This window comes from Rhinoderma darwinii, chromosome 8 (assembly GCF_050947455.1).
Source record: "Rhinoderma darwinii isolate aRhiDar2 chromosome 8, aRhiDar2.hap1, whole genome shotgun sequence".
NCBI classification, from domain to species: domain Eukaryota; kingdom Metazoa; phylum Chordata; class Amphibia; order Anura; family Rhinodermatidae; genus Rhinoderma; species Rhinoderma darwinii.
In genome coordinates this window covers 84,594,226-84,621,991 of record NC_134694.1, presented here as the reverse complement: position 1 = coordinate 84,621,991, position 27,766 = coordinate 84,594,226, and the positions used below count along the sequence as shown (strand labels likewise).

General features: G+C 41.2%; 1 protein-coding gene across 1 annotated transcript in view; it reads left to right on the top strand.

The window, feature by feature from the left end:
• The window catches only part of LONRF3 (LON peptidase N-terminal domain and ring finger 3), a 44,440-nt gene extending 23,612 nt beyond the window's left edge, over nt 1–20,828 (top strand). The window contains exons 4-12 of the mRNA XM_075835860.1: nt 1,405–1,557; nt 4,657–4,900; nt 5,635–5,725; nt 7,611–7,725; nt 8,373–8,494; nt 10,111–10,269; nt 17,554–17,716; nt 18,860–19,009; nt 20,329–20,828. Coding sequence (XP_075691975.1) covers nt 1,405–1,557; nt 4,657–4,900; nt 5,635–5,725; nt 7,611–7,725; nt 8,373–8,494; nt 10,111–10,269; nt 17,554–17,716; nt 18,860–19,009; nt 20,329–20,487 — 1,356 coding nt within the window. The 3' untranslated portion in view covers nt 20,488–20,828. The remainder of the gene's footprint in view (nt 1–1,404; nt 1,558–4,656; nt 4,901–5,634; nt 5,726–7,610; nt 7,726–8,372; nt 8,495–10,110; nt 10,270–17,553; nt 17,717–18,859; nt 19,010–20,328) is intronic.
• The last annotated feature ends 6,938 nt before the right edge of the window (nt 20,829–27,766 follow it).

Below are 27,766 nucleotides of genomic sequence, written 5' to 3'. Positions count from 1 at the left end.
CATTAATCTGATGCGGTTTATCCATTATGTATCCAGCCTGTGGGAACATACCCTAACAAGTGTTCTGCGGTACGACTTTCAAATTTGCAGCATGTCAATTTATGCTGCGTATTCTGTGCGGAGATGCTGCGTGTTTGGCCCATAGACTTCAATGGGGAGTATAAATTCCACACTAAAATACGCAAGTGGAGTTTTATTGCGTTTTGTATAGCCTTTACGCTGGAAATCCGCAGGTGCACACAAAGTTTGCTTTAATCAATGCTTCACAAGTAAAACACACTATTTGATGTGGATTTCTGTCTCTGAATTACCTCAGGTTTTTTGAGATTTCATGGCAGAAAAACTGCAGCGTATCCTGCCTGTGGGAACATTGCCTTAGTAGCGCACAATGAGAGTGGCAATGGAGATCTGAGCGATGGAGCATGGAGATCTGGGTTGCTACCTGACTTGCCATGGGATCCCCAGACAAGCTAATGTATCTCGAGGTAGTCTGTCCTGTGATGTTTGCGGTCTCGGGGATACAATGTATTGGATGTTGGACATTCTAGGTTTAATATGTCCGATGCTTTGTTCCTTCGCAAAATAAATGTTGCCAGAAGTGTCTAAAGGTATGTTCACACGCAAACGCAAAATACGTTTGAAATTACGGAGCTGTTTTCAGGCGAAAATAGCTCCTGAATTTCGGAAGTTTTTGCAAGTACTCGCGTTTTGTGCGGCATCCATTATGGATTTAATTGGAGCTGTTTTTCAATGGAGTCAATGAAAAACGGCTCCAAAAATGTCCAAAGAAGTGACATGCACTTCTTTGACGTGGGCGTCTTTTTACGCGCCGTCTTTTGACAGCGACTCGTAAAATTACACCTCGTCTGAACAGAACATCGTAAAACCCATTGTAAGCAATGGGCAGATGTTTGCAGGTGTAATGGTGCCGTCTTTTCAGGCGTAATTTGAGGCGTAAAATGCCCGAATTACGTCTGAAAATAGGTTGTGTGAACATTCTCTTACAATTGCTAATCCCCTCCGTATAGCAATAAACATGCTTTGCTCGGCTGATCAATGTGTGTATGTTTATGGGGAAGTCAAGGAGCCAAGAAAAGTGAATGCAGACAGGAAATTAGGAGGTTGTTTATTAGTGACTGAAGGACTACGTCATAAATGAAAAAAAAAACCTGACAATCTTGATCATCATGAGTTTATAGGAGATTATTGCTGCAATCCAACATTCCCAGTCAGATTGTAGAATAATCACCTCATGTAAACCCAGCAGATTAAGTTCAGTCAAAGTTCTAATGACTGAGCCCACATAACCAGCATCGCCTCTTATCTCTGAATAGGTCTTGATGTACAAGTATTTATGTACTTTATAATATGAATAAATATATTATTGTTTTATTATAACCACAGTTGCTGCTTAACATGTTAAGTCCTGGACACAGTCAGGGAGACTTGCCAGATATCCTCCAAATGATGCCACCACATCCCTCAAGGCTAAAGGGAAGTCTTACAAATTCACTATGCACCTCAGACTACAGCGGTACCGCACAGAGATTATATAGGGTTAGTAAAATGGTGTGCTGGCTTTATTTTATGTGTTTGTGTTTTACAAAATAACATGTATTAGATTTATGTCTACTTTTTCATTCTGTTACTAATATTGATGTATATAGCGTCATCACCTGCTGTAGCGCTGTACATTATCGAACAGAAAATGACAGGTGAAACCGTCATAAGGGTATCACAAACCTGTTCTGTAGGAGCACTTTTCATTTCTCCATTACACCCAGTCTTCTTTTTCAGTTTGTATGTTTCTTATTAATAGCCGGTGACATCATTGGAATATTCCAGGGGTTTAATGTCATTGGAATATCCACAGTCAGATCATCAGATACTAGAGGGGGATGAGTTCACTGAACGTGGGGGCAGCAGTGACCTGTCCACGGATGTCATTATGTACGAGTCACACCAGATTAGAGGTGTAGCAATTTAGCATTCATATAGAGAGATCCAGCACTTCCAGCCTACGAGAACTTGCACCTGACAAGCTGTATACGGCCACTTTCACATTGCAGTATTTTTGTCAGTATTTTGTATCTGTATTTGGAAGTCAAAACCAGGAGTGAAACAAACAAAGAAAAAGTATAACGAAAAGCATTGTACCCCTTTCCATATTTTGGACCCACTCTAAGTTTTGGTTTCAAAAGGCCCTGTTCACATGGAGTTTTTTTTGCAGGCAGAAAAATTGAGGCTGATTTTTACCTGCCTGCAAATGCTTTTTGCGGTTTTCGCTGCATTTTTAACCAGCGGCTATTGAGCGCTGCGGGTAAGAAACACTTTCTCTGCCTCACATTGTTTTCAATGGGAGATCAGAGGCGGAACCACAGCAAGAAAGAGCATGCCGCTTTTACTGCGAGTGGCTAAATGAACGCCCCGTCTCCCATTGAAATCAACAGGAAGCGGTTTAGGCTTTGTCTTGCTGCTGATTCCGTAGCGGTTTCCGCGTCAAAATCAGCGTAAAAAGCCTTTGTGTGAACTGGGCCAAATACTGATGCAAAATACTGGCATGTGAAATTTGCCTAAGGGTATGTTCACACGAGGGCGTCCGTAACGGCTGAAATTACGGGGATGTTTCAGCCTGAAAACATCCCCGTAATTTCAGCCGTACCGGCATGTGCAGGCGCTTGAACGCCGCGTCAATTACGGCCGTAAATAGCGCTGCTATTCATTGGAGTCAATGAATAGCGGCTCCAATTACGGCCAAAGAAGTGACAGGTCACTTCTTCTACGCGGGCGTCTATTTACGCGCCGTCATTTGACAGCGGCGCGTAAATATACGCCTCGTGTGAACAGACAAACGTCTGCCCATTGCTTTCAATGGGCAGATGTTTGTCAGCGCTATTGAGGCGCTATTTTCAGACGTAATTCGGGGCAAAAACGCCCGAATTACGTCCGTAAATAGGCCGTGTGAACATACCCTTAGGCTGGATTCACACAGCGTTTTTGTTCTTTTTTTTTTTTTAGTGGCTTTTTTACTGGCTTTTTTTTGGTGTGGTCAGATGTTAAATAAAGTCTATAGTAAAATATAAAATGCGCTACACACAACTGAGTTTCGTCTTGTGGCGCTTTTGAGGCAATTTTGTGGTCAGTGCCGATATTTTCTAAACACAACATGCTCTGGATATGGCATTTTTTCTGGTGTTTTTCCCATAGGCTTCTCTATAGGATTTCAAAATCGCCATAAAAAAAAGCATGTATAAAATAACACCAAATAAAAAAGCCACTAAAAACGCCATAAAAAAAAATGCATGTTACATTTTAATAATTTTGCATTTTTAAAAGCGTTTTTTGATGCAGTTTAAGTTGCCAGAAAAATTTTGTGTATTAATGAGGCCTAACAGTATGTTCACACATAGCGTAAACACTGCAGGATTTTCTGTGCGGAAATTCCGCAGCGTCTTCACAAGAAAAAATGTGCATGCTGCAGTTTGAATTTCCGTACTACTGTTCATTTTCTGCACTTGTTTTCTCCACATTTTGTCCGCAGGGTGTGGATGAGATTTGTTCAGACCTTATTCACTTTGCTGCTACTATAATAAAGTGTGGACTTTCCGCACTGAAAATAAATCAGATCGGAAATTCCAGTGTTTACGCCACGTTGTGGATGTACCCTTTATAAGGGAGTTTCCCTTTCATGAAAGAATGGAGCTGTTTTCACTGATACGGACAAGTTAATCAGAATAATTATTATCAATACGAAGTTGCGATATTAATGTTCTAGAAGAAATGGGACAAATTGACCACTTAGATGATAGAATTACTGGATTATTGGCCAGAAATGTCATGCAAGGACAGCGAAAATGGCAAATACTAAAAGGGCTAGACCACGAATAAGGAAGATAAGTAAAACAGAACATAATGACTTTAAAAAGAAACCTAAAAGATGAAGACCGGATAGCTATATCGTTTTTTAAAAGTCAATAAATATTAAACCGATTTTCCACTTTTAGGTAAAAAAAACAAAAACATTATTGTAAAAAGGCAGTTTTTTTTTTAATGTACTTTGTGTATCAATTCCTCACAAATTTCCGTTTGTTAGTAAATAATAAAGCCCTTGTGTACACCCGTAGGCTGAAAACCTGTACACTCCTAATATATATCACAGGGAGTTTTTAAAAACGGTGTCAAGTCTAGGCAATCTTCTGAATCCTCTGCGAGCGAAGCACTTCAGCAGCAAAAATCTATCTCAATCCTCAGTTTTCAACGTATCGGTATAGGTTACATGTATCAGCCTCGAATCTATAGAAGATTCCCTAGTTTGAAAATAACTATAGCAAACCCTCAGCTGTGAGTTATTAGTTCTGAACTGGTTTTCATCCTTAGACATGGTACGTTCACTGACGGCAAGCAGAGATCTTGACATTGGTTAGGAGTTGAAACAAAAAGTATATAAGGAAGTTGCACACATTTACATTATTTAATGGTTAAATGGGTTTTCCAGACATTTATCCCCTGAGCCACCGCTCCATACAACTTCTCCACAATGCGACCCCTGGTGATCGGTTGTGGTCCAGACAACCCCTTTAACATGAAATTGCAAGTGAAAAGTAATTTTTTTTTCTGTTTAATCCATTTAAACACAATTTGCATCTTTATGACCAGGTTAACATGGAATATAAAAAATCCCTGATGTTTCCAGAAAACGTTGGCCCAACCGGGTGTAAAACCTCATGGAAGTTTTTGCAGACTCCAGAAGATAAAACTGATGTGGAGAGCAAAAAGACTTCATCAGCAGAGATTTCCCTAAAAATGCCTCTGACGTGTAACTCATTAAAGAGGAAGCTGTCTTCAGATGATACAAGTGATGGTAGAAAGACAGGGGGGCCCTACAAGCTCCTCAAAAGAGGTGAGACAAATATGGTTTAGAAGTAGGTAGCAATGTCCGGACAAATATGGCTTAGAAGTAGGTCGCAATTATTTCCGAAAGTCCATTTTTTTGTTTGACAAACAATAGTCCAACTTTCACTCAGTATTTGTGTCATACACAAGGAGCCTGTACAGAGGCGCACGGAGTCCCTGTGGCTCTGTACTAAGAAGCCGTAGGTATTCTCTGTGCCGCTGTTTGCTTCTAGGGGAGAATACCTCTGTGTTATGGCATCCAATAGAGTATGTGTAAAGGATCTGCCAGGCACAACTTCTGTGTATACTCCCATAGGTAATCAGTCTGCACCTGAGTCTATGTCTCTGAGACTGACTCCATCTTCCACCACTCAGCATGGCAGGCTTAGGAGTGGGAGAGCCTATCGCAGCCTGGCCAGACGGAGCTAGCTGCGATAGGCCAGCCTGGCCAGGCTGCGATAGGCTCTCCCACTCCTAAGCCTGCCATGCTGAGTGGTGGAAGATGGAGTCAGTCTCAGAGACATAGACTCAGGTGCAGACTGATTACCTATGGGAGTATACACAGAAGTTGTGCCTGGCAGATCCTTTACAGTATGCCACAACTTTTTTCTGTCTAATTCATACAAATACATGTATAAATCATGGACAGAATGAACATTGTCTGAGCACGAGGAGAAAATATCATATTAGTGTAGAAATATTTTCCCTAAATCCGGGTTGTAATTGTAATTTTTTTTGTAGATGTATCCGTATCTACAACCGGTGGAGACCAAGAATCCTCTGTCTCTTCATACATTGACCCATCAGATCTGGACTGTTCTCTCTGTATGAGGTAACGCTTCTTTCCTCTATTAAACAATTTCATATCCGAAAAGTGAATATTTGGTACAGATGTTGTGACTGGAGAACCACATTTAAATAACAGCCAATTGCTCTAATACCAGTGCTTCTAACCTTCCAGCTAACTGTGGCTTTTTGTACCAATGAAGATTTCCAATACTTGTCTCACCCAGTCTACTATTGGCCATTAACACCTGTACAGACTTCAGAGGTACTCCTTCTTAAATTTCCGCCTGTCTCCTCACACATCTTGTGGTGGAAAAGTGACATTATCCTATAGCCTCTACAGGCAACTATGTGGCCACCAGTAGAATGAATATAACGAGTTTGATGGTTTTTGGGGCACTGAAAGCCCCAATCAGGAGCGTAACTACAGGGGATGCAGTCAAGTTACTCCTCTGAGCCCAATCAGCTGCAAGATTAGAAATCACTTAAAGTTGATGGTATACCCACCCAACTCTCCAGTCAAATACTACAACACAGTTTCAAAGTGAAATCACACTTTAAAGAACAGCCGCCAACGCTGTAGTATCAGATTACATTCTACGGCGCTGACGGCCGTTCTGGATGCGGGAGCCACGGAGACGAGCAGGACGCTCTCTCTCCTACTGAGTTATGAGCAGTCAACAGCACAGACTATAGACAATCAACGCTCTATTTAGAAGCAGAACCGCTAATATAAGTAATTTAGAAAAAACATTCACGCTCCTGCACTATAGTCGTTTTTCTATATAATGTCAGTATAATTGTAGGTACTCTTTATGAAATTAATCAGCACAGAATATTGAGCCTATTTAGATAAAAAAAATAGAATTTATGGAAATTCAGTTTGAGAATTTTTACAACTATATGTGTGTTTTACTTCTAAGGATAGATACACAACATGTATTAATATCTATAGTACCCTATACATTTAGGAGCCAAAATGAGAATTTATTTAGAATCAACATAGCCATGTTTTGAAGAAGGGAGATATTCAGTGCTTCCTATGATCAGCAGTGTTTAATATCACATCATATAAAACTGAGAAACCTGTTCTAATATGTGCCAGTGATGCATAGGGGGCTTAGGGCGGGCAGGCGTTTCACTGACTAGTGAGTGCTGGTGAGACGTTTGCCTATGTATGGCCACCCTTACTTGTAGAAATTATAATAGTAGACCAAATATCTACCGCTGGATGAAAAATGGTTAAGGCGGCAGTGCAAAAAAAAATTGGTGATCTCCATTAACTAAGAATAGTCATGATTAGTAAGGACTATGCATGTTTGTGTATTTACACCCACAGCGTTCATTGTCTTTATTACAGGTATTTTGGATAATCTACAAATGCTGCATGTAAAGTATAGTCCTATGAGAGTAGAGCAAAGGGAAGCGTCTATATGAAGTGCCCACTCAGACGCTGGGAGTCTGCCTTATTCGCAGCTTATGTAGCCTTATTTATCATAGGCTGTTTTTTTTTTTTGTTTTTTTTTTAAAGGGCAGTATGTCCTCCTTTCCCTGGATTAACCAATTGCCCATTGTCCAGCCTAAAAACCAAGCTGGCATTAACCCAGTTCTACTTTTCAGGCAACAAAAAACTTTCAGATTGAGAAAAAAGTTGTAAGGTAATATATGGTTACTGGTGCTGTTTGTGCTGTAGTTGTGACTATGACCCTCTTAATACAACCCAATGTTGCTATAGAAGTGCTTGATATTCAAATGTGAGCATATAGTATATGTTCAAGGCTTTCCTGCCACAGTAAAGTTTTAGCCAGCCTCACAGGTGTTCCATAGGACTCCCTTTCAGTAAAGACCGACGTTGTACTGCATAGATGACTCACACATATCTTTCTCTTGTTGCAAGATATTGTTGTTGTTGTTTACTTTTTTGACTGCAGGCTGCTATATGAACCAGTTACTACTCCCTGCGGACACACATATTGCCTGAAATGTCTTGAGCGATGCCTTGACCACAACCCCAAGTGTCCATTGTGCAAAGAAGACCTATGTGAGGTTTGTTGCGTCATAGCTTTATAACATTGTGTAAACTAAACTATTACTATACCAAACAGGCCACCTAGATATGAGCACTTAGAAGTAAGGATGGATTAGCGTATAAGGCTTGATTCAGATAATCGGTACGTAAGAGGGTGACTTAGAAGGTGTCACTACATCAAGGATCTGTCTGATTGTTTCCCTGACAGGTTGCCCTTCAATATTTTAGGACATTCCTCACCATCAGCTAGTATTAATACTATCTAAGGCATTACGTTATATAGCAGAGAGTACAAGGCCAAACAGTGGAGGTATGGTAGTGGATTTTCTCTTGAGCAGTATGGGTATTCCTAATTCTGTATTGCATTTAGGCTTTTATTGTAGTCTTACAAAAGGGAATTTCTGTTAGTACAGCACATTTTAACATACAAATGGAGGATCGTATGACTATGGAGTTGTGATGTCTACCAGGGAACGTAGACGTATTTCTAAAAGAGAGATGACGCTATCCCTGTGTTTCGAATTGTTAAGTTTTAACTTAGTAATGTTTCATTCAAACAAATTCAAGACAAGTGAAAATGTTCATTCAGTATCTCTCAACTCAACTCCTCCAACAGCTTACAAATCATTTCCATTTATTTAATATTTCCAACATTCGTTCTCAGTACCTGGCCATAAGGAAGTTTTGTATAACTGAGCTGATGGAAGATCTCATAGCCAAATACTTTCCTGAGGAACTCAAAGAAAGGAAGATGGTTTATGAAGAGGAAATAGCAGAACTTTCCAAGTAAGTCCACAAAGAATAAAACGCTATATATCCATGAAACCATGTGCCCGCTGGTTTGAACTGATATAAAGCATATGGGCATCTTTGAACAACATTTTACAGTTGACATATAGATTGAGTAACTTTGTAAATACACTGCATGACTTGGCTTGTTTTGTCCTGAGTTAAAGCCTGTATTATAAGTCATTTTTATTCAAAGTGGCATTCAGAATTTCATAGCCTGTTGAGATGAAATCTCCCAGCATACCCTGCTTGTTCAGTGTCTGTAAAGATCTTTTTCTCATGAGATCCTTTCTGGGTAATGTAATGTATGAACTTCTGTAATACCTGCACTGAATTCTAAGTTGTCAGAGGTTCTCTGTCAGCAAACTTTTGACTCGTATAATACAGACTGTAACTTCAGTCAGTACAAAATCTCTATTCACACTAGTGACATGGCTTCTCTTTAGGTCGAATTCACACGAGCGTGTGCGTTTTGCGCGCGCAAAAAATGCAGCGTTTTGCGTGCGTTCCAGTTCCGTGTGTCATCAGTGAATGGTGCGTGTCTGCGTGATTTTCACGCATATGCCATTCTTATGACACGCGGTTTTGATGTTTAGAAAAATAAATGAAGTGATTTTATTTTTTCCTTCATTTGTTTATCTACTGTTGCGCGAATCACGCGCGACACACGGAAGTGCTTCCGTGTGCCGTGCGCGATTTTCACGCACCCATTGACTTCAATGGGTGCGTAATGCGTGAAAAACGGCCAAGTATAGGACATGTCGTGAGTTTTACGCAGCGGACATACACTGCATGAAAATCACGGACTGTCTGAACGGCCCCATTCACTAACATACGTCCGTGCGACACGCGTGATTTTCACGCGCGTATCACGGATGTAAAACACGTTCGTGTGAATAAAGTCTTACAGTAAATCTTAAAAGATCATGTAAATTACACAACACTGACATTATATTATTTGTTGTCCAACAGGTTGCAGTGTAGCATGGGTCTAAAACACTTTGTATATAAGGAAACAATTATATTTGTAACCTTTAAAATTGTGTAATTTTGAATTGGCGTTACTATAGACATACAAACTGTTTTACATTATTGATTTTAAAGAATAAATAAACTTTGGAAAAAACTTTTGACATGTCCTAGTGACACGTCAGACGTTTTGATTGTTGCGGGTCTGAGCACTGAGATCCCCACTGATCGCTAATACGAAGCAGCAGAAGTGCTCGGGTGATCACTGTGCCGCTTTGTTTCTGATCAGCTTTCCTCGGAGCGTTGTATGTGCTCAATAGAAAGTCTGAGTCCGTACACCACTGGCTTAGCTTTCAGAGGAAAGCTGGTCAGAAACTAAGCGGCACAGCGCTCACCCTAGCGATCGGTGGGGACGTCAGTGCTCGGACCCCCAAAGATCAAAACGTCTTGCACGTCACTATGACATGTTAAAAGTTTAGTTACCCTTTAAAGACATCCCTAGCCAAAGAGGGAAGGTTGTGAGAAGGTCATGTCCACCTAAGTACTACCTCCTTTAACAGGTGCATGACACTGTCAATACAGTTTTCTGAATTTTATTTCGATTTCACTTGATTTTGAATGGTCCCTGTTTTGTTCTCTTTTAGTTTAAACACAAATGTGCCCATATTTGTGTGTACAATGGCTTACCCTACAGTACCATGTCCACTACACATATTTGAACCTTGTTATCGCTTGATGATTCGAAGATGCATGGAAACTGGTACCAAGCAGTTTGGCATGTGTATCGGAGACTCTGTTAAAGGGTAGGTAAATTTAGGATATTACATAGATTTAGGTTATTTTCATCCACCTGCCTTTTCTTCAACTAGAGCAATTGTTCTTAGCTACTCTTGTTAGTATGCCATCAATTTCTGATAGATGCGGTTCCCTACCTATCTCAGTGGGACTAGCAATTATCCTCAGATTGGAGATTCCCCGACCTCGTCACTCCTGGTGAGGCGGCTGCTGCCTGCTTCATCCAGGCGGAGGGTCAGTGCAGTGGTGAGCGGGGATTACGCAAACGGCTGAGCTACACTGTTTTTCTGTAACTGCTCTAGAAATGAATGGAAGTTATAGAAACAGCGTAGGACTGCAAGCGACGCTATTTCTGTAACTCCCATTCACTTTTATTGGCGTTACAGAAACAGTGTAGCTCTGCGGAATCCCTGGCCGCTTCTGCACTGAGCTTTCACCTGGATGCGGCCAGCCAGCAGCTGCCTCACCGGGAAGAACAGGGTCGAGGGATCCCTGATAGATGTGGGTCCTGGAGGAGAGTAGGCATCTATCAAACATTTATGGAATATTCTGTGGATGTGCCATAAGTGTCTGTTGTGAGACAACCCCTTTATGTGTTATGATTTCATTAACAAGTAGAGTACCTGGTAGAAGTCGATGAAACCTTTTGTATCGTGTGCTTTTTTTGTGGATAAAATAACCAAATTATATTACTATTTCCGCATGTCCACACCAGTATTACAGATCTGTGTTGTATGGAATTGTAATAAGGCACCCATAGAAATCTATGGGCCAATACCACACCTGTGTATGTCTCCGATTTCATACAGAGACACGCGAAGGTTTGGTTCACTGAATTATAGGGAATATGTAAGAAACAAAATGGTGGCATGTTCCATCAGATGCCGTATTATGGAGGAATTCTCCCCCAGGGTCATTGCTTGTGGAGGAGAATTTGGTGTTACATGGATGCACCATATGACGATACACAGAAAATACGAAGTGCAGGACCGTAAGGTCTCCGTGCACACAGCTTTGCCTTACACAAACATAAACCCAAGGATGAATCCTTTGTCAGTAGGGGAAATAGGTTTTACTCATCACAACTATTATAGGGAAACTGTGGTGCCTTTGGGTGTGGACACATATTACAAATAAGTTCGCATTTATTCTCTACACCAGACAAGTACAATGTACAGACTGGGCCTCATGCAACCTGCCATTGCATTCTATGCCATCTATGGTAGGAGGAACAGTCAATGCACAAAGTGACAGTCCTCTGTGGTCTATAGTGCTAAGCATTAACAAACTGCACTAGACAAATTATGCATGGTCTGTCCTGCCCGCCATGACACAGAATGGCATGCCTTGCAGTAATAACAAGTTAATAGTCATGCTGCCTGTGAATCAGTTCAAGTATATTCATTCTTATTTACCACAAGCCCGATCTCTCTGATTATTGGTTTTTGGTTAAATATACTTTGGGCTCATTTGTGTACTATAGGATTATATGATCACTCTCTCTTTGCTCCTAAGTAGTGTGGTCGCAACGGTACCACTACGCCTTGATTTCTGTAGGTTCCAAATTAGAAGTTGGTATATATATACACGAGCTCGGTGAGTCAAATCAGTCTGAGACCATGTTCTCAAAAAGAAAGCCTCCAATTTATTATCATACACAGCGTATATTTATAAAACACAGAACAAAGAGCATAACTCATATTGTAATCAGCAAAGGGAGAATTCCTCCCTCTGACCTTGAGCTCCATCCCAAACTGTTCCTTTCTATCAACTGTTTTACTGCCAAGAAGAAATACCTTAAGTAATCTACAGAGCATCTGCAGACTATTACAAGGCAAACTAAAAGACAAAAATGAATATCACACTGTGCAGTGTATACTGACACAAAATACAAAACATGGAATTTTGAAATTATTCCTTCACAGTAGCACCCGTACCACGGCTCAGTTCACATCTGTGTTGGAGGCTCTGTTGTCACAGATTCTGTCACATTTCAAAAAATATCATGTAGCGCTATTTTTTTCCTGTAACATGGCAAACACCATGACAGAATTTGATGGACCACATTATAAGTCAGTAGTCTGTCGGGCATCATTGGTGTCACTTGTGCGACGGATCCAGCACTATGACGGAGCAGAACAACGGAATTGATAAAGAAATATGTGAACAGAACTAAGGCTATAAGGTGATGTCGCTTGTTTGCAGCCAGGCAGGCCGCTGTAGCCTCGCTTAGAACTCCGTTATAGACCTAAAGGCGTTGTACAGTTTATACAGTATACATAAAGCTCTTATATCCGAACAGTAAAATCGAAACATTTTAATTTCAGCGCTTTCGAGTACTGCAATCCAACCATGTGGCCCTTGGACCAAAAAAGGTTGTGTGCCTACTCATTTAACTTTAGCACTATTTTTTTTTTTTTAATCAGTTCAAGTTTATTCAACAAACTCCATATCAGTACAGGTCATTATACAATCTGATAAATTGTGAAAACATAACTTCAAGGACCCAAGCATGTATTTCCAACAAAACATTCCCCTTTCCCCAACTCCCCCCTGCAACCCCCAGCCGGCCATCACGTTACAGGCTTCCATAGCCTATCTCCTTCTCCTTTCCAGTTCTGCTCCCCATCCCACTCCAACTCCCCATATGTACACTCCCGTCAGTAGCACCATTCCTGAATGTGGGACCCCGCCACCCCTGCTCCAGTGCCCCATGTGCCAGTAGTATTCCCTGGAACCTCAGGACCATTTAGATTGAAACAAGCGCGCGGAGCGCCAGGAGTTCCGAGGAAGCACACCCAGAGTGATCAATCCACCTAGCCCATTGTTTTTCAAACTTGTTCCTGGACCCCCTCTTGGAATATATCCTATATCCCTTCAGAACCTGAGAGTTAAGCGCACCTATGATTTCTTGCTTCGAGGGTGGTTCCGCATCCAGCCAGTGTTTTGCTATTCCCTTCCTAACCTGGTATAATATTTTTGCAATTGCCAGCCCTGTCATCCTATCCCCCTCCAAATCACCAACATACCCAAGCAGCATAACCACGGGATCCAATAGAATCTGCACCTCAAACACTCGGCCCACTAACTCTGACATTTCTTTCCATAAGGTCCCCAATCTCCCGCAGGACCAGAACATGTGAAAGATGTCTGCCTTTTCTTCCGGACATCTAGGGCACCTGGCATCCGCCCGTAATCCCATCCGTTTCAGAACCCAGGGGGTCCTATACACCCTATGTATCAGAAATAATTGGGACCTCCGTTGCGCTACATTAATAGACAAAGTACATGATGACGCCAAGACAGCCTCCCAGTGGTCCGTAGGAATAGGACCCACATCTCTTTCCCATGTAGCTTTGACTGGTGCCATAAGATCTCCCAGATGTTCCGACAGTAACGTGCGATAGACCAATGAGATCAACCCCCTTGACGTAACTGCTTTCGCAATATATTCCAACATCGTCATGTCTACATTAGCAGCTTGTGTCTGCACAGCGTGCCGAATCTGCAGGTACTGATAGAACATGCGGGAATCCAACTGAAACCCCTCCCTTAATTGCTGAAAGGATTTGAATATGTCTCCCTCGTACAACTGACTCAGTCGTATTATGCCTCGCTGCTCCCACCCCTGCATCCCAACTTTAGCACTATATTAATATAGTAATTATATTGTATAAGTGAAATGCTGAGCAAAATGCATCCTTATTACACCATGGAGTTGATTTATTAAAAGGCGCATGCACGCCTCATTATAATTTTGGCGAATTTTGTCTTAATGTAAGAACATGAAAGCAGGCGTAAATTTGCTGCAAAATTTGCACTATTTTCTGGCTTTAGTATTGATAAATCTGTCTAAAAGTTGTAGACCACGCCCACTTTTCTCTGAACTTTTAAAACTTGCGAGTGCCTAGAAAAGTGCCAAGTTTTTGCACCAAAATGGTTTTAGCCATATTTTCTGACTTTTTAGGGCTCAGTTTATGTCAAAAACTTGCATAAACTGATCAGTAACTTTGGGCCAGTATATTCCTAGTCTAACTCTCCAGTTGGTCCAATAATGTTGCCCTTTCTTGAGTAGAACAAAACATTTTAATATGCTCAGCAATGAATGATGTCATGGCAGCAAACTTCTTTTGGGAGCCACAATAATGTCTATCTGCCTTTTAGGAGTCTCAAGCAAAGAAGACTAGAAGCATGTGATGACACAGCAAGTTATTAAGATGTATTCTCTCCACCCCTTACATACCCCTCCAAAACCAACCCTTATTATTATTGCAATACTGACACCAGTGGGAGGGTGGAATGTGCCCACACTAAGGCCACATAGCACCTGCCTATTGCGCCAGCCAAATGGCATAGCCCATCTAAAATCTAGTCATAGTGCCCTTATAAAATACAACACATTTGTTTCCACTATGATCCTGCACTACTCTCTACTTCACAAAAAGGCATATAGGGCATGATATATATATATATATATATATATATATACACTACCGTTCAAAAGTTTGGGGTCACCCAGACAATTTTGTGTTTTCCATGAAAACTCACACTTATATTTATCAAATGAGTTGCAAAATGACTAGAAAATATAGTCAAGACATTGACAAGGTTAGAAATAATGATTTTTATTTGAAATAATAATTTTCTCCTTCAAACTTTGCTTTCGTCAAAGAATGCTCCATTTGCAGCAATTACATCATTGCAGACCTTTGGCATTCTAGCTGTTAATTTGCTGAGGTAATCGGGAGAAATTTCACCCCATGCTTCCAGAAGCCCCTCCCACAAGTTGGATTGGCTTGATGGGCACTTCTTGCGTACCATACGGTCAAGCTGCTCCCACAACAGCTCTATGGGGTTGAGATCTGGGGACTGCGCTGGCCATTCCATTACAGATAGAATACCAGCCCCCTGCTTCTTCCCTAAATAGTTCTTGCATAATTTGGAGGTGTGCTTTGGGTCATTGTCCTGTTGTAGGATGAAATTGGCTCCAATCAAGCGCTGTCCACAGGGTATGGCATGGCATTGCAAAATGGAGTAATAGCCTTCCTTATTCAAAATCCCTTTTACCTTGTACAAATCTCCCACTTTACCAGAACCAAAGCAACCCCAGACCATCACATTACCTCCACCATGCTTGACAGATGGCGTCAGGCACTCTTCCAGCATCTTTTCAGTTGTTCTGCGTCTCACAAATGTTCTTCTGTGTGATCCAAACACCTCAAACTTCGATTCGTCTGTCCATAACACTTTTTTCCAATCTTCCTCTGTCCAATGTCTGTGTGCTTTTGCCCATATTAATCTTTTCCTTTTATTAGCCAGTCTCAGATATGGCTTTTTCTTTGCCACTCTGCCCTGAAGGCCAGCATCCCGGAGTCGCCTCTTCACTGTAGACGTTGACACTGGCGTTTTGCGGGTACTATTTAATGAAGCTGCCAGTTGAGGACCTGTGAGGCGTCTATTTCTCAAACTAGAGACTCTAATGTACTTGTCTTGTTGCTCAGTTGTGCAGCGGGGCCTCCCACTTCTCTTTCTACGCTGATTAGAGCCTGTTTGTGCTGTCCTCTGAAGGGAGTAGTACACACCGTTGTAGGAAATCTTCAGTTTCTTGGCAATTTCTCACATGGAATAGCCTTAATTTCTAAGAACAAGAATAGACTGTCGAGTTTCACATGAAAGCTCTCTTTTTTTTCTAGCCATTTTGAGAGTTTAATCGAACCCACAAATGTAATGCTCCAGATTCTCAACTAGCTCAAAGGAAGGTCAGTTTTATAGCTCCTCTAAACAGCAAAACTGTTTACAGCGGTGCTAACATAATTGCACAAGGGTTTTCAAGTGTTTTCTAATCATCCATTAGCCTTCTAACACAGTTGGCAAACACAATGTACCATTAGAACACTGGAGTGATGGTTGCTGGAAATGGGCCTCTATACACCTATGTAGATATTGCATTAAAAACCAGACGTTTGCAGCTAGAATAGTCATTTACCACATTAACAATGTATAGAGTGTATTTCTGATTAATTTAATGTTATCTTCATTGAAAAAAACTGTGCTTTTCTTTCAAAAATAAGGAAATTTCTAAGAGACCCTAAGCTTTTGAACGGTAGTGTATGTATGTGTGTATATATATATATATATATATATACATACATATATGATGTGACATAAACAGCGCTCGCATTATGTGGGTGGCCCAGGTTGTTCAAGAGACAGAGAACATATTGAATATATGATGTAGAGAAAAGCATTTCACCATAGACCGTTCCTTAAATGGCATATCCCACAATTTGGTGTGTCCACCCTGTGTGAACATGGCCTAGAAATTGACCTGCGTCGTGGATTCTCAATCTGCAACATCTATTTTGCGTAAACTCTGCGGAATTTCCACACAGAAATTCTGCACGGAAATTCTGCAACTTTTCCATCCAGTGTGCAGTGGGCCCATGGTCTCTGTCACACGGCAGTATTTTGGTCAGGATTTTCAATCAGGGTCTGTAGGCCAAGACCCGGAGCTAGTCTAAAACACTGAAGCAATACTAAACTGAGAAAATACCTCTGTACCTGACAGACTGTATGACGACACACGGACGCAGTGCGGTTCCATGCAATGGTGCCGTACCGCCTTCGTGCAATGCCTTATAGGCTCCAAGCACACGGCTGTGCCTTGTGCAGGAGCCCTTTGTGGGAATTAGATTTTTGCGCTTGTACTAAATACTTGGTGTATTTTTTAAATTAAGTGAATTAGTTCTTATGAAGTAAAGTCTATGCGCCTTATATGACAGAATAACTGTCCATTTTGCCTATAGTAACAACATTTCCAAAAATGTTTTATTTAAATGCCACTATTCTGGAGATCCCCCACTGTTAAAAAAACAAAACACTTAATCTAAAAAAATATATTTTAATTAGACTCTTAGGCCTAGTTTACACAGTTTTTTGTTTTTTTTGTCAGGCAGGAAAATCTGCCTCAAACTTTATTTTTGGACTTTTGGGGCGGATTTTGAAATTGATTTCAGTGGAATTTGCTCCAAGATAGGGCATGACGCTTTCTTTTTCTGCGAGTAGACAAGATCCGCCCAGAAAAAAAAATGCCTCTACTTCCCAATGAATTTATTGAAGGGAGCTTAGGGGCATTTTTTTGGCACTGATTCAGACGTGGTTTCTGCGTCAAAATGAACACCAAAAAAGCTTCTGGTTTTGGCTTATAAATAATGATCTAAAATACTGCCGGGTAAAAGAGGCCAGACTCTATTGAGACCCTTTAATTTTCTGTATTTTTCCCCTTTTTATAGGTTTGCAGATTACGGCTGCATGTTGGAGATCCGGAATGTGGAGTTCTTTGCTGATGGCCGCTCTGTAGTGGATAGCATTGGAAAAAGGAGATTTAAGGTCATTCGACATAGTCAACGAGATGGATATAACACAGCTGATATAGAGTATATTGAGGATGAAAAAGTAAGTGCTTTATCTTCCTTTAGACATAGAGTGGTTTGCGTATTTTATACTTTAACCCTTTCACTGGTGGCTATTTGGATGCTGTCGTTTCCAGATGACAAGACACGTTTTGCTATTTTGCTAGCCATCAGTTCAAGGATTTCTACTGCTGCAGTTTGTGTCCAAATCACACAAAAAATCATACATTGCAGCTAAAATAATAATCCCATATGTCTTGGTTTGCTTAACCAGATCTTAAAGAGGCTCTGTCACCAGATTTTCAAACCCCTATCTCCTATTGCAGCAGATCGGCGCTGCAATGTAGAGAACAGTAACGTTTTGTTTTTTTTCAAAAACGAGCATTTTTTGCCAAGTTATGACCATTTTTATATTTATGCAAATGAGCCTTTCTTAAGTACAACTGGGCGTGTTTAAAGTTATGTCCAAGTGGGCGTGTATTGTGTGTGTAACATCTGGGCGTTTTTACTTGTTTTACTAGCTGGGCGTTGTGAATAGAAGTGTATGATGCTGACGAATCAGCATCATCCACTTCTCTTCGTTACCACCCAGCTTCTGCCAGTGCACAGACACACAGCGTGTCCTCGCGAGATCACGCTGTGACGTCACTCACTTCCTCCCACAGGAACTTCATCGCGTCGGATGAGCGAGGACACGCTGTGTGTCTGAACTGCCAGAAGCTGGGTGGTAACGAAGGGAAGTGGATGATGCTGATTCACAAGGACATATTTACAACTCACGCTGTCCTATGCACTCAGCCTGAACGCTCCCGTTTACACTCGCCGACAATTGTCATGATTCCCTCGTTTCTGAGCAAATCATATTGATTATTGGTTAGTGTAAACAAAGGAGAAGATCAACGATATTATATTTTGCATTATACTGGTCATCTTGCCTGTATTTTGTAATAGGACTAAAGTGAAAGTTTTTAACTCGAACAATAGGAATTTGTAAATCTTTCAGGCAGACTTATGAGTACAATTCACCAAGTCTGTTGTTCTTCACGGTCACATTCCTTCACCGACTATCTTAACAAAATCCAAAAAGATAAAATATGACCAAATCAATTTCAGGATTTTCAGAATTTTGTTTGTTTGTAAAATGACCGTTAATGACTAAGTTACTGTACTCCTCCTTGTCTTGCAGGTACAGGGAGAAAATTATGCAGAATTGCTTGCATTGCACGATTCTGTGTACGATCAAGCTTACACTTGGTTTACAACACTGAAACCAGCACTAAAAAGTCGCATTTTGAGTCATTTTGGACCTATGCCTGCCAAGGAAATAGATTTACAGGTAAATGGGTAATATAAAATGCTGATACTTTATCCGTGTAAAAGAGATTTTAAGGGAATAGGCTATGAAAAATGCAACAGCTCTGCCCCAACATCATTACACAAGTAGTCAACCCATCACCCCTATCACTTCAGTACTAGTCAGTATGGCACTGGACTGGTATGGCTTGTTAGTCTATAGTGCTGGGTCAGATTCTGCTTCCATAGTCTAGGACAGTACTTACCAAACAGGGTTTCGCAGACCCCTTGTGTTCTTGTAGGCTGATCATGGGCTATGTAGGGGTTACATTTATAGAAGGAATGACAAGCAACAATACTTGGGCAGAATCCATCACTGGGATGTTTTTGTTTTTTTAAATGACACATTGATACACTTGGCCATTTTATTACGACCACCTACTTAAGGGTATGTTCACGCGGCAGCGTCCGTAAACGGCTGAAATTACGGTGCTGGTTTCCGGAGAAAACCGCACCGTAATTTCAGCCGTAATGGCATGTTGAGGAGCTTTTTGCTGCGTCCATTACAGACGTTAAATGGAGCTGTTTTTCTATGGAGTCCATGGAAAACGGCTCCATTTACGTCTGAAGAAGTGACAGGCACTTCTTTGACGCAGGCCTTTTGACAGCGGGGCGTAAAAAAATGACCGTCTGCACAGAACATCGTAAGACCCATTCTAATGAATGGGCAGATGTTTGCCAACGCTATTGAGCCGCTATTTCGGACGTAATTCGGGGCAAAAACACCAGAATTACGTCTGTAAATAGTGTTGGACCACCTTTTATCCATCCCTATACGTTGTAATGTCCAGCATTGCATTGTTATGTGACTGTTACAAGTCTGTGATTGTACGAGTCATAACATTCTTCCACTCAACTCCAATAGCCATTTAACAGCACAGGTTTTGTGTTCAGTTGTTTTTTTTACTTGTGCTCCAACCCTCTGAAAACGTAACAATTTCCGCTCTGCAACAATTCAAGTGCAGCGATTGTTCTTCTGTTTACACCCATGATCAAAGTTTGTGAGATGACATTATTTATGTCTTGTACTAAGCAGTCTGCTAGTTGATGAATGGTTTAACCTTCACCACCTTATACGTCCCAGTGATCTGACATCAGCAATATCTCAGTAAAAAACACTTTACATAACATGTTCTTCTAGTCATAATAAACTGCTCGCTAAATGTTTTGTTTTTAGATTTTACCAGCTGGGAAAGTGTTCTTTAAAAAAACATATTTCAGAACAATCAATGTTGGGCAGATAGTTGATATTATGTAATTGAAGAAAATATGTGCATTCACATTAGTCCTTGTCTTTTCCAGGTAAACCCCAATGGTCCTGCATGGTGCTGGTGGATTCTAGCTGTCCTTCCTCTTGAGAGCAGGGCACAGCTTCCTTTTCTTGCTATGACATCACTGAAGGATCGATTAACCAGTATTCGGCGTGTTCTACTTTTTATGTGTCGTACACGAACACGATAATGCCATTGTACTTAGTTACATTCCATCAAGTGCATACATATTGTACGTGCCAGAAATTTGTCACGTTACAAATTGCAAGGTCTTCACTCCTTCAAACTAACCTGCAATTTTTTTTTCAACTGATGAAAGAAATCGCTGAAAAGCCTGGACGCCTTTTATATCAAATGCAGTATACAAATATTTTCTTTGGAATTCAAAATTTTGATAAAGTTTTGTTATACAAAATCTGAATTTTTACAGAGCTGTACAGATTTGTGATCATCATTACGCTTAATAATTTATTTTTTCATTACCATTTCTCCTGCTTGATGTACTGATTCATGGTTAAAAGAAAAAAAAAAAGGAAAAATGTTGTTGACTGCTATATTTATTTCCTGTTATTGAAGTTTTGTTATAATTTAAAAAAAAAAAAACAATTAAAAAAAATTTGAGAAACACACTTTTCCATTTATATTTACTTTGTGTGATTAAATATATTATTTTTGTAAGGAGGGACATTGGAGGAAGTCAGTAAATGTCTATGCTGATGTCTGAATATTTGCACGAGATTTCCTTTCCCAGGAAAAAATATTTTCCATAAAAGCAGTAAATAGACAAATCTACATAATGTTAAGGGCTCATGCACATGGCAAAGCAGCTACGAGTCCCTATGGGTTCGCAATACACTGTTTGTGTGCCCCGTATGGTGCCTCTGAGGAGGGAATCAATGCCTCTAAAGAATATTTCCCATATTTTTGATCTTACAGATTCCTATAGAATATGTGAGGGGGAAAAATAAACCCTCCAAAGAAAACGAGGCATACAGCGGTGCAGTGTGGGCCCATAGTAGGCTATGGGCACCGTACTATGGATTCGTAGAACATGGATTTGTAATATGCCTATGTGCATGATGCCTATGAAATCTGTCATGATTGGGACCACAATTCAGAAAAGTCTTGGCTAAAGAAGGAAGACCATGTATGGGTTTAAATTACCTTATTTAATATGTTAAGTTAGGCTTGATTCCCCCCTTTCCAAAAACTTACTTACCCTGAGGTCCCATAATGGGAAGATCTTGGGAGTTCTCCATGTAGGACTTCTCTGGAGCATGACTGATTGCTTGATGTTAAGAAGGGACATTAGAAGTGTGGAGTACCCCCTGAGATGTTTCCACGGACCCCAGGTGAGCGGGATTAAGGATATATTATTTCACAAAGTCTTTTTTAGCCTCAGAAGTCTTTATTCGTAGCCAAGTGACACTCTCATAATACCAGTTCTCATGTAATTCAGTTGGTGATCCTATCAAGAAGAAGCTGCAGCTTGATATTACAGAAATATTAACAAGCTAAGAAATTACCAACAAACTGAAAATCAACCTGAATGAAAAGAGTCTGCCAACCATATCAGAATACTCCCACAGGCAAGTAGCCTACAAAAACAACTCCTGATCCATAAAAACATTCAAGTATACTCGAGTCCTAAATCACCATAGCTTCCTCCTTCCCATTATGTGTTTGGCTTCTTTTACATCGAAGATACGAGAATCGTGTTGTGGGTAATTTGTCGTTTCTGACTGAAAATACAAGCTATACCTAAGGGTATGTTCACACGGCCTATTTACGGCCGTAAATCGGGCGTTTTTGCCCCGAATTACGCCCGAAAATAGCGCCTCAATAGCGCTGACAAACATCTGCCCATTGAAAGCAATGGGCAGACGTTTGTCTGTTCACACGAGGCGTGTATTTACGCGCCGCTGTCAAATGACGGCGCGTAAATAGACGCCCGCGTCAAAGAAGTGACCTGTCACTTCTTTGGCCGTAATTGGAGCCGCTATTCATTGACTCCAATGAATAGCAGCGCTAATTACGGCCGTAATTGACGCGGCGTTCAAGCGCCTGCACATGCCGGTACGGCTGAAATTACGGGGATGTTTTCAGGCTGAAACATCCCCGTAATTTCAGCCGTTACGGACCCCCGCCGTGTGAACATACCCTAAGGGTTGCTTAATGCAAACTCAAGCTTCAAAGAAAACAAGTCCTAGGTCAGTGGTGTCTACAAGTTCCATTTCCCACTTCTCTACTTCGCATTCGTATACAGTGAAATCTTTGTAAAAGACCACCCCTTTATTTAGACCAGATTCCCTGTGACAGATTTTCTGTTCCACCATATACTATACATACTGCCCATCTTCTTTTAGATGACCACTTCCTAAAAAAAACACTTTTAATGCAATTTTGGGCGGTCGTCTCAGACATTTCAGTACAAGTATGGCAGGAAAAGTTTAAGACCACAAAGCCTATTCTCAGAATGGTAAAAGGAAAGAATAAAGAATTGTGATATTAGTAAAGCCACTGGAAATTTTATTTTCAGCAATTTGATATACATTTTTATTGTTAAGTACATTACCTCTTTCAGTCCAAAAGGGGTTATTATTTAAAAAAGATTACATGGAAAGAAGCCGTTGCACAGAGATTAGGGAACTCCTCTGAACCTATAGACTGTATCTCATCTGTGAAAATCTATAGGATGAACCATTTGTTAAAATAAGAATAGCAATATGAACAAAATAAGAAGGATCTATCTGCGGAATCTAGAGGATAATGCCGTGTCATTGAATTATCAACAGATATAGACTGCATGCCACCCTAGACTAGGTTAAAATGATGCATCTATTCTCATCCCTGGTCACTGTTGCAGGGAGAATAGTATGAATGGTGTTGGGGAAGTAAAATTAGCTTTGGAAAAAGGTGAACAGGTTCTCTTGTTAATTTTGGTATTCATGAAAGGGGACCTACCAGCAGTTCCGTTTCCATGCAAAATGTCTTGTATTCAATTCCCACCATACTCTGTCTTTCTGTGAAAAAGCAATATATTGTATGTTAGGCATATTGATCTCTTTTGAGAGCAGCCATAATTAAAACGGCTGCTTGTCTCTCACCCATTACAGTGCTTCCGGTCCATGGTTTGAGTTGCTTGGCGAGGTACCAGTAAATTTGAGTTTTACAGTGACCAGGTAAAAGAATGGATATGTGGGAAAAGTCTCAAGTCAGACCTGTGGCATCAGAGTTTCACACCATTGTACCTACCTTTTTCTGTTTTTATATAACTTCTTGTTTAAACCTTATAAACATTTATGGATTGGTTAAAAATAAATTTCCAGTTTATTGTATATGGATAGGAACTGCGTGGATTTAAAGAAAACCTTTAAAGGTGTTTTTGTATTTGTAATAATTTATCACATAGCAGGAGACTGCAGATTAAAATGGTTTCCACCTAATTGTTCTCAGTTTGGCCCCTGAGACTGTAAGGAAATGTTTTTTGTGGTGTTGTGTGATTTTTTTATTGCTGTGGTGCTGTATCTGTAGGGGATCGTGGTCCAGAGCCAAGGTGGCTTAGACTGGCAGCATGGGTGCTGTTGGTCTTCTGGGTTGCTCCCTCTGCAGGTGTGGTGTTCCAGCAGCAATGGTTGCCATGGGATACTACATTTGATAGAGTGGGGACCCACTTGAAAGTGGTCGCCATGAAATGGCAAGGGGGCTTATACAGTTTGATCAAAATGTTTATTAAGAACCTCATGTTCGTACATTTTAATTTGCTGAGCCTCAATAGATCAAGTATAGCAAGTGGATGTGAGGTCCAGGTTTTCTTTTCTCCCTTGTGGTTATAAACCTTTTATGCATTGTTAAAACATACATTTCCAGTTTATTGTATATGGATAGGAACTTCGTGGATTTAAAGAAAACTTTTAAAGGGATTTTTCAAATTATAATAATTTATCACCTATTCACAGAACAGGTGATACATGTCTGATTGAAGTGCCCTATGTGCATGGAGTGGGACTGTGCAGGCTCTGCCACAGCTCCTCTCACTTTTTATTTGGCTGCCAGAGAGAGCCCACGGAAAGTGCATGTAGTGGTGGCCGAACATGTGCAGTCCAGCTCCATACACACAGGGCACTCCTGGACCCCCATTCTCATGAGGGTCCCAGCAGTCAGACCCCAACCAATTTAATATTTATCACCTGTCCTGTGGATAGGTGATAAATTAGCATAATGAGAAAACCCCTTTTATGTCTCTATTCTACGTCCCTTCCCCACCTAACTTTAACAAAACTGTACCTAACTACTGCGTACTTTAGCGCTGGGGAACAAAAGGCATCCTCACCTTCAAGATATATAACACCAGCTCCCTAAAACAGAAGGTGACTGTCGGCCTCCATAAGAGCTTCAAATTATGGGGCCGGGTGCTACTTAGCAAGATTGGTGTTTGCAGACATTCTTTAGGGTATGCGCACACACAGGGGAAAACAGCTCCTGATTTTCAGACTTTTTTAAGCCACTCGAGATTTTCGCTGCGTTTTTTACGGCCGTTTTTGGAGCTGTTTTCTATAGAGTCTATGAAAAACGGCTCCAAAAACGTCCAAAGAAGTGACCTGCACTTCTTTTTCCCATTGAAATCAATGGGCAGATGTTTGGAGGTGTTCTGCTTCCGATTTTTCGGCCGTTTTTTCGGCCGTTTCCAGCTCAAAAAACTTCCGAAAATAGGCCGTGTGAACATACCCTAACTGAGTGTTCAATTTACAGTTGCACATTATTTTCTGGTTAGGTTATAGAGTACCTGGACTTTTAAAAGATGTAATTAAATACATACCTCAAACATTCCCCTCCCTTCTGCTGTGTGATCAGTGTCATAAAACAAACTGCATTGTTGCACATACTACACACACTGCACATTCTCCACTGATGTGATAGTCCCTGTCCACACTGAGTTTCTTGCAGGCGGAAAAATCTGCCTCAAAATTCCTTCATTATCCTGACACCATTTTGAAAATATAAGCCATATTCGAGAATATATTTTTGTCTTTATTGGTTTCCTGGAGGCTAATAGGGTATTAATTACTTCATCAGAGAAGCCCTTATTTTTTAGAGACTGTGATTCAGTTTCCATGCCGTCAACTGTAACCTGTCTAACGTGGGATGAAACCAATCCTCCTGTAGCAGGAGATCTGGACGTAATGGGAGTTTTCTGAAGTTGCCGTTCGAGAGTTTCAACACGAGCGGAAACCATGCCCTTCTGGGCCAATGAGGAACGATCGCTATGGCCTTCATTTTTTCATCCCTTATTTTCCAGAACACCCGAGGAATGAGAGGGATGGGGGAAAGACATATATGAAGGTCTTTTCTCAACTCAATGATAGACGGTCTATGGCATATGGGTGATCTGACCTGTTGAGGGAGCAAAACTTCCTTAATTTGGCATTCTTTGCGGTCGCCATGACGTCTAAAGATGGTTTGCCCACTTCCTGGTGATTTGGAGGAAGACTTTCGGATTCAAGCTCCACTCTCCTGGGTGAATCAGTTTCCTGCTCAGCCAATCCGCTTTCAGATTCAACAATCCTCGAATGTGGACTGCGAAGATTGATCTCAGATTGCGTTCAGCCCACCGCTTAATCTGACTGCATTCCTTCCTGATGCTTCTGGTGCCCCCTGCTTGTTTACATAAAACACTGCGGGGAGGTTGTCCGACTGAATTTGTACATCGTGATGATAGAGTACAGCCTGAATGTGTAATAGGACCAGTTTGTTCGCCCTGAGCTCCTTCATGTTGGATGAAAGGCAGATGTCGTGTTTGGACCATTTCTTTTGCACCCATGATGTTCCCACATGTGCACCCCAGCCTGAGCCTGAGGCATCCGTAGTGAGGAGTATCCGATGAACTGGTTTCAGAGATCTGCCTCGATCGAGATGGTAGGGTACCAGCCACCACTGGAGGTCCCGTTTCACATCCGGAGGCACTGATATTAAGGTGTCGAGTGACACTATTCTCTTTTCCCAGCTTTTTAGTATGTTGGATTGCAACATTCGGATATGTGCCCTTGCCCAGGGTACCACCTCGATAGCCGATGTTAGAAGGCCTAACACTCTCATGGCCTGATGGATGGAGCAGTGACTCAATGAAGTTAGTCGCTGAACACCCTGATGGATGGAATATATCCGGTCGCTGAACAGAGTCAGTGACATTTGCTGTGTATCTACCATGAAGCCTAAGGGTATGTTCACACGGCGGGGGTCCGTAACGGCTGAAATTACGGGGATGTTTCAGCCTGAAAACCCCGTAATTTCAGCCGTAACGGCATGTGCAGGCGCTTGAACGCCGCGTCAATTACGGCCGTAATTAGCGCTGCTATTCATTGGAGTCAATGAATAGCGGCTCCAATTACGGCCAAAGAAGTGACAGGTCACTTCTTCTACGCGGGCGTCTATTTACGCGCCGTCATTTGACAGCGGCGCGTAAATATACGCCTCGTGTGAACAGACAAACGTCTGCCCATTGCTTTCAATGGGCAGATGTTTGTCAGCGCTATTGAGGCGCTATTTTCGGGCGTAATTCGGGGCAAAAACGCCCGATTTACGTCCGTAAATAGGCCATGTGAACATACCCTAAGTAGTTTAACTTGGTGCATGGTGTTAGATGAGACTTCTGGAGATTTATGATGAAACCATGCGACCTTCAGTTGTTTTATGAGCATGTCTTCTGATGGAGCTCTCACCAGCCAATCGTCCAGTTACGGACATACGAAGATCCCTTTCATGCGTACCTTCGTAAACACTCGGGGTGCTGATGTTATCCCAAAGGATAGGCAGGTGAACAGAACATGTAGGACTTGATGATGAACAAGAACTGCTACCCGAAGAAACTTCCTTTGTTTCTTCAGGACCGGGATATGAAGATATTCATCTTGCAGATCGATAGTGGCTAGAAAATCTCCTTCCTGGATAATATTTATGACCGATTGTATAGATTCCATTTTGAACTTTTTCTTTACAAAGAACTGGTTCAGATATGTTAAATCTATCACTAACCGCCAATTGTCTTCTTTTTTTGGAATGGCAAAGATAAGGGAGTACACTCCCCAACCCCGCTTATGATAAGGGACTTCCTCCAATGCTCCCTTCCTTATTAAGTCCTGAATAAGCCTGAGAACAATAGGAGTTCTTCCTCTGTTTATACAGAATCTGTTCATTGGAACAGTGTTTAGTTCCAGTGAGTACTCATTCTGGTTGGTGGATCTGACCCAAGCGTCTGTGGACGCTTATAGCCAGGGCTGGCCCTAGGATAGGTGGCGCCCTGTGCGAAATGATCTTTCGGCGCCCCACCCCATCATTAAAAAAACAATTCCCCATAAAAAAATTATAGTGCCCCCATACAGTATAATAATAATATAATATATTACAACCCCTTCAAGGACACAGTATTTTGTCCTCTAATTGTGCCCACAGTATTATGCCCCCTGTAGTAC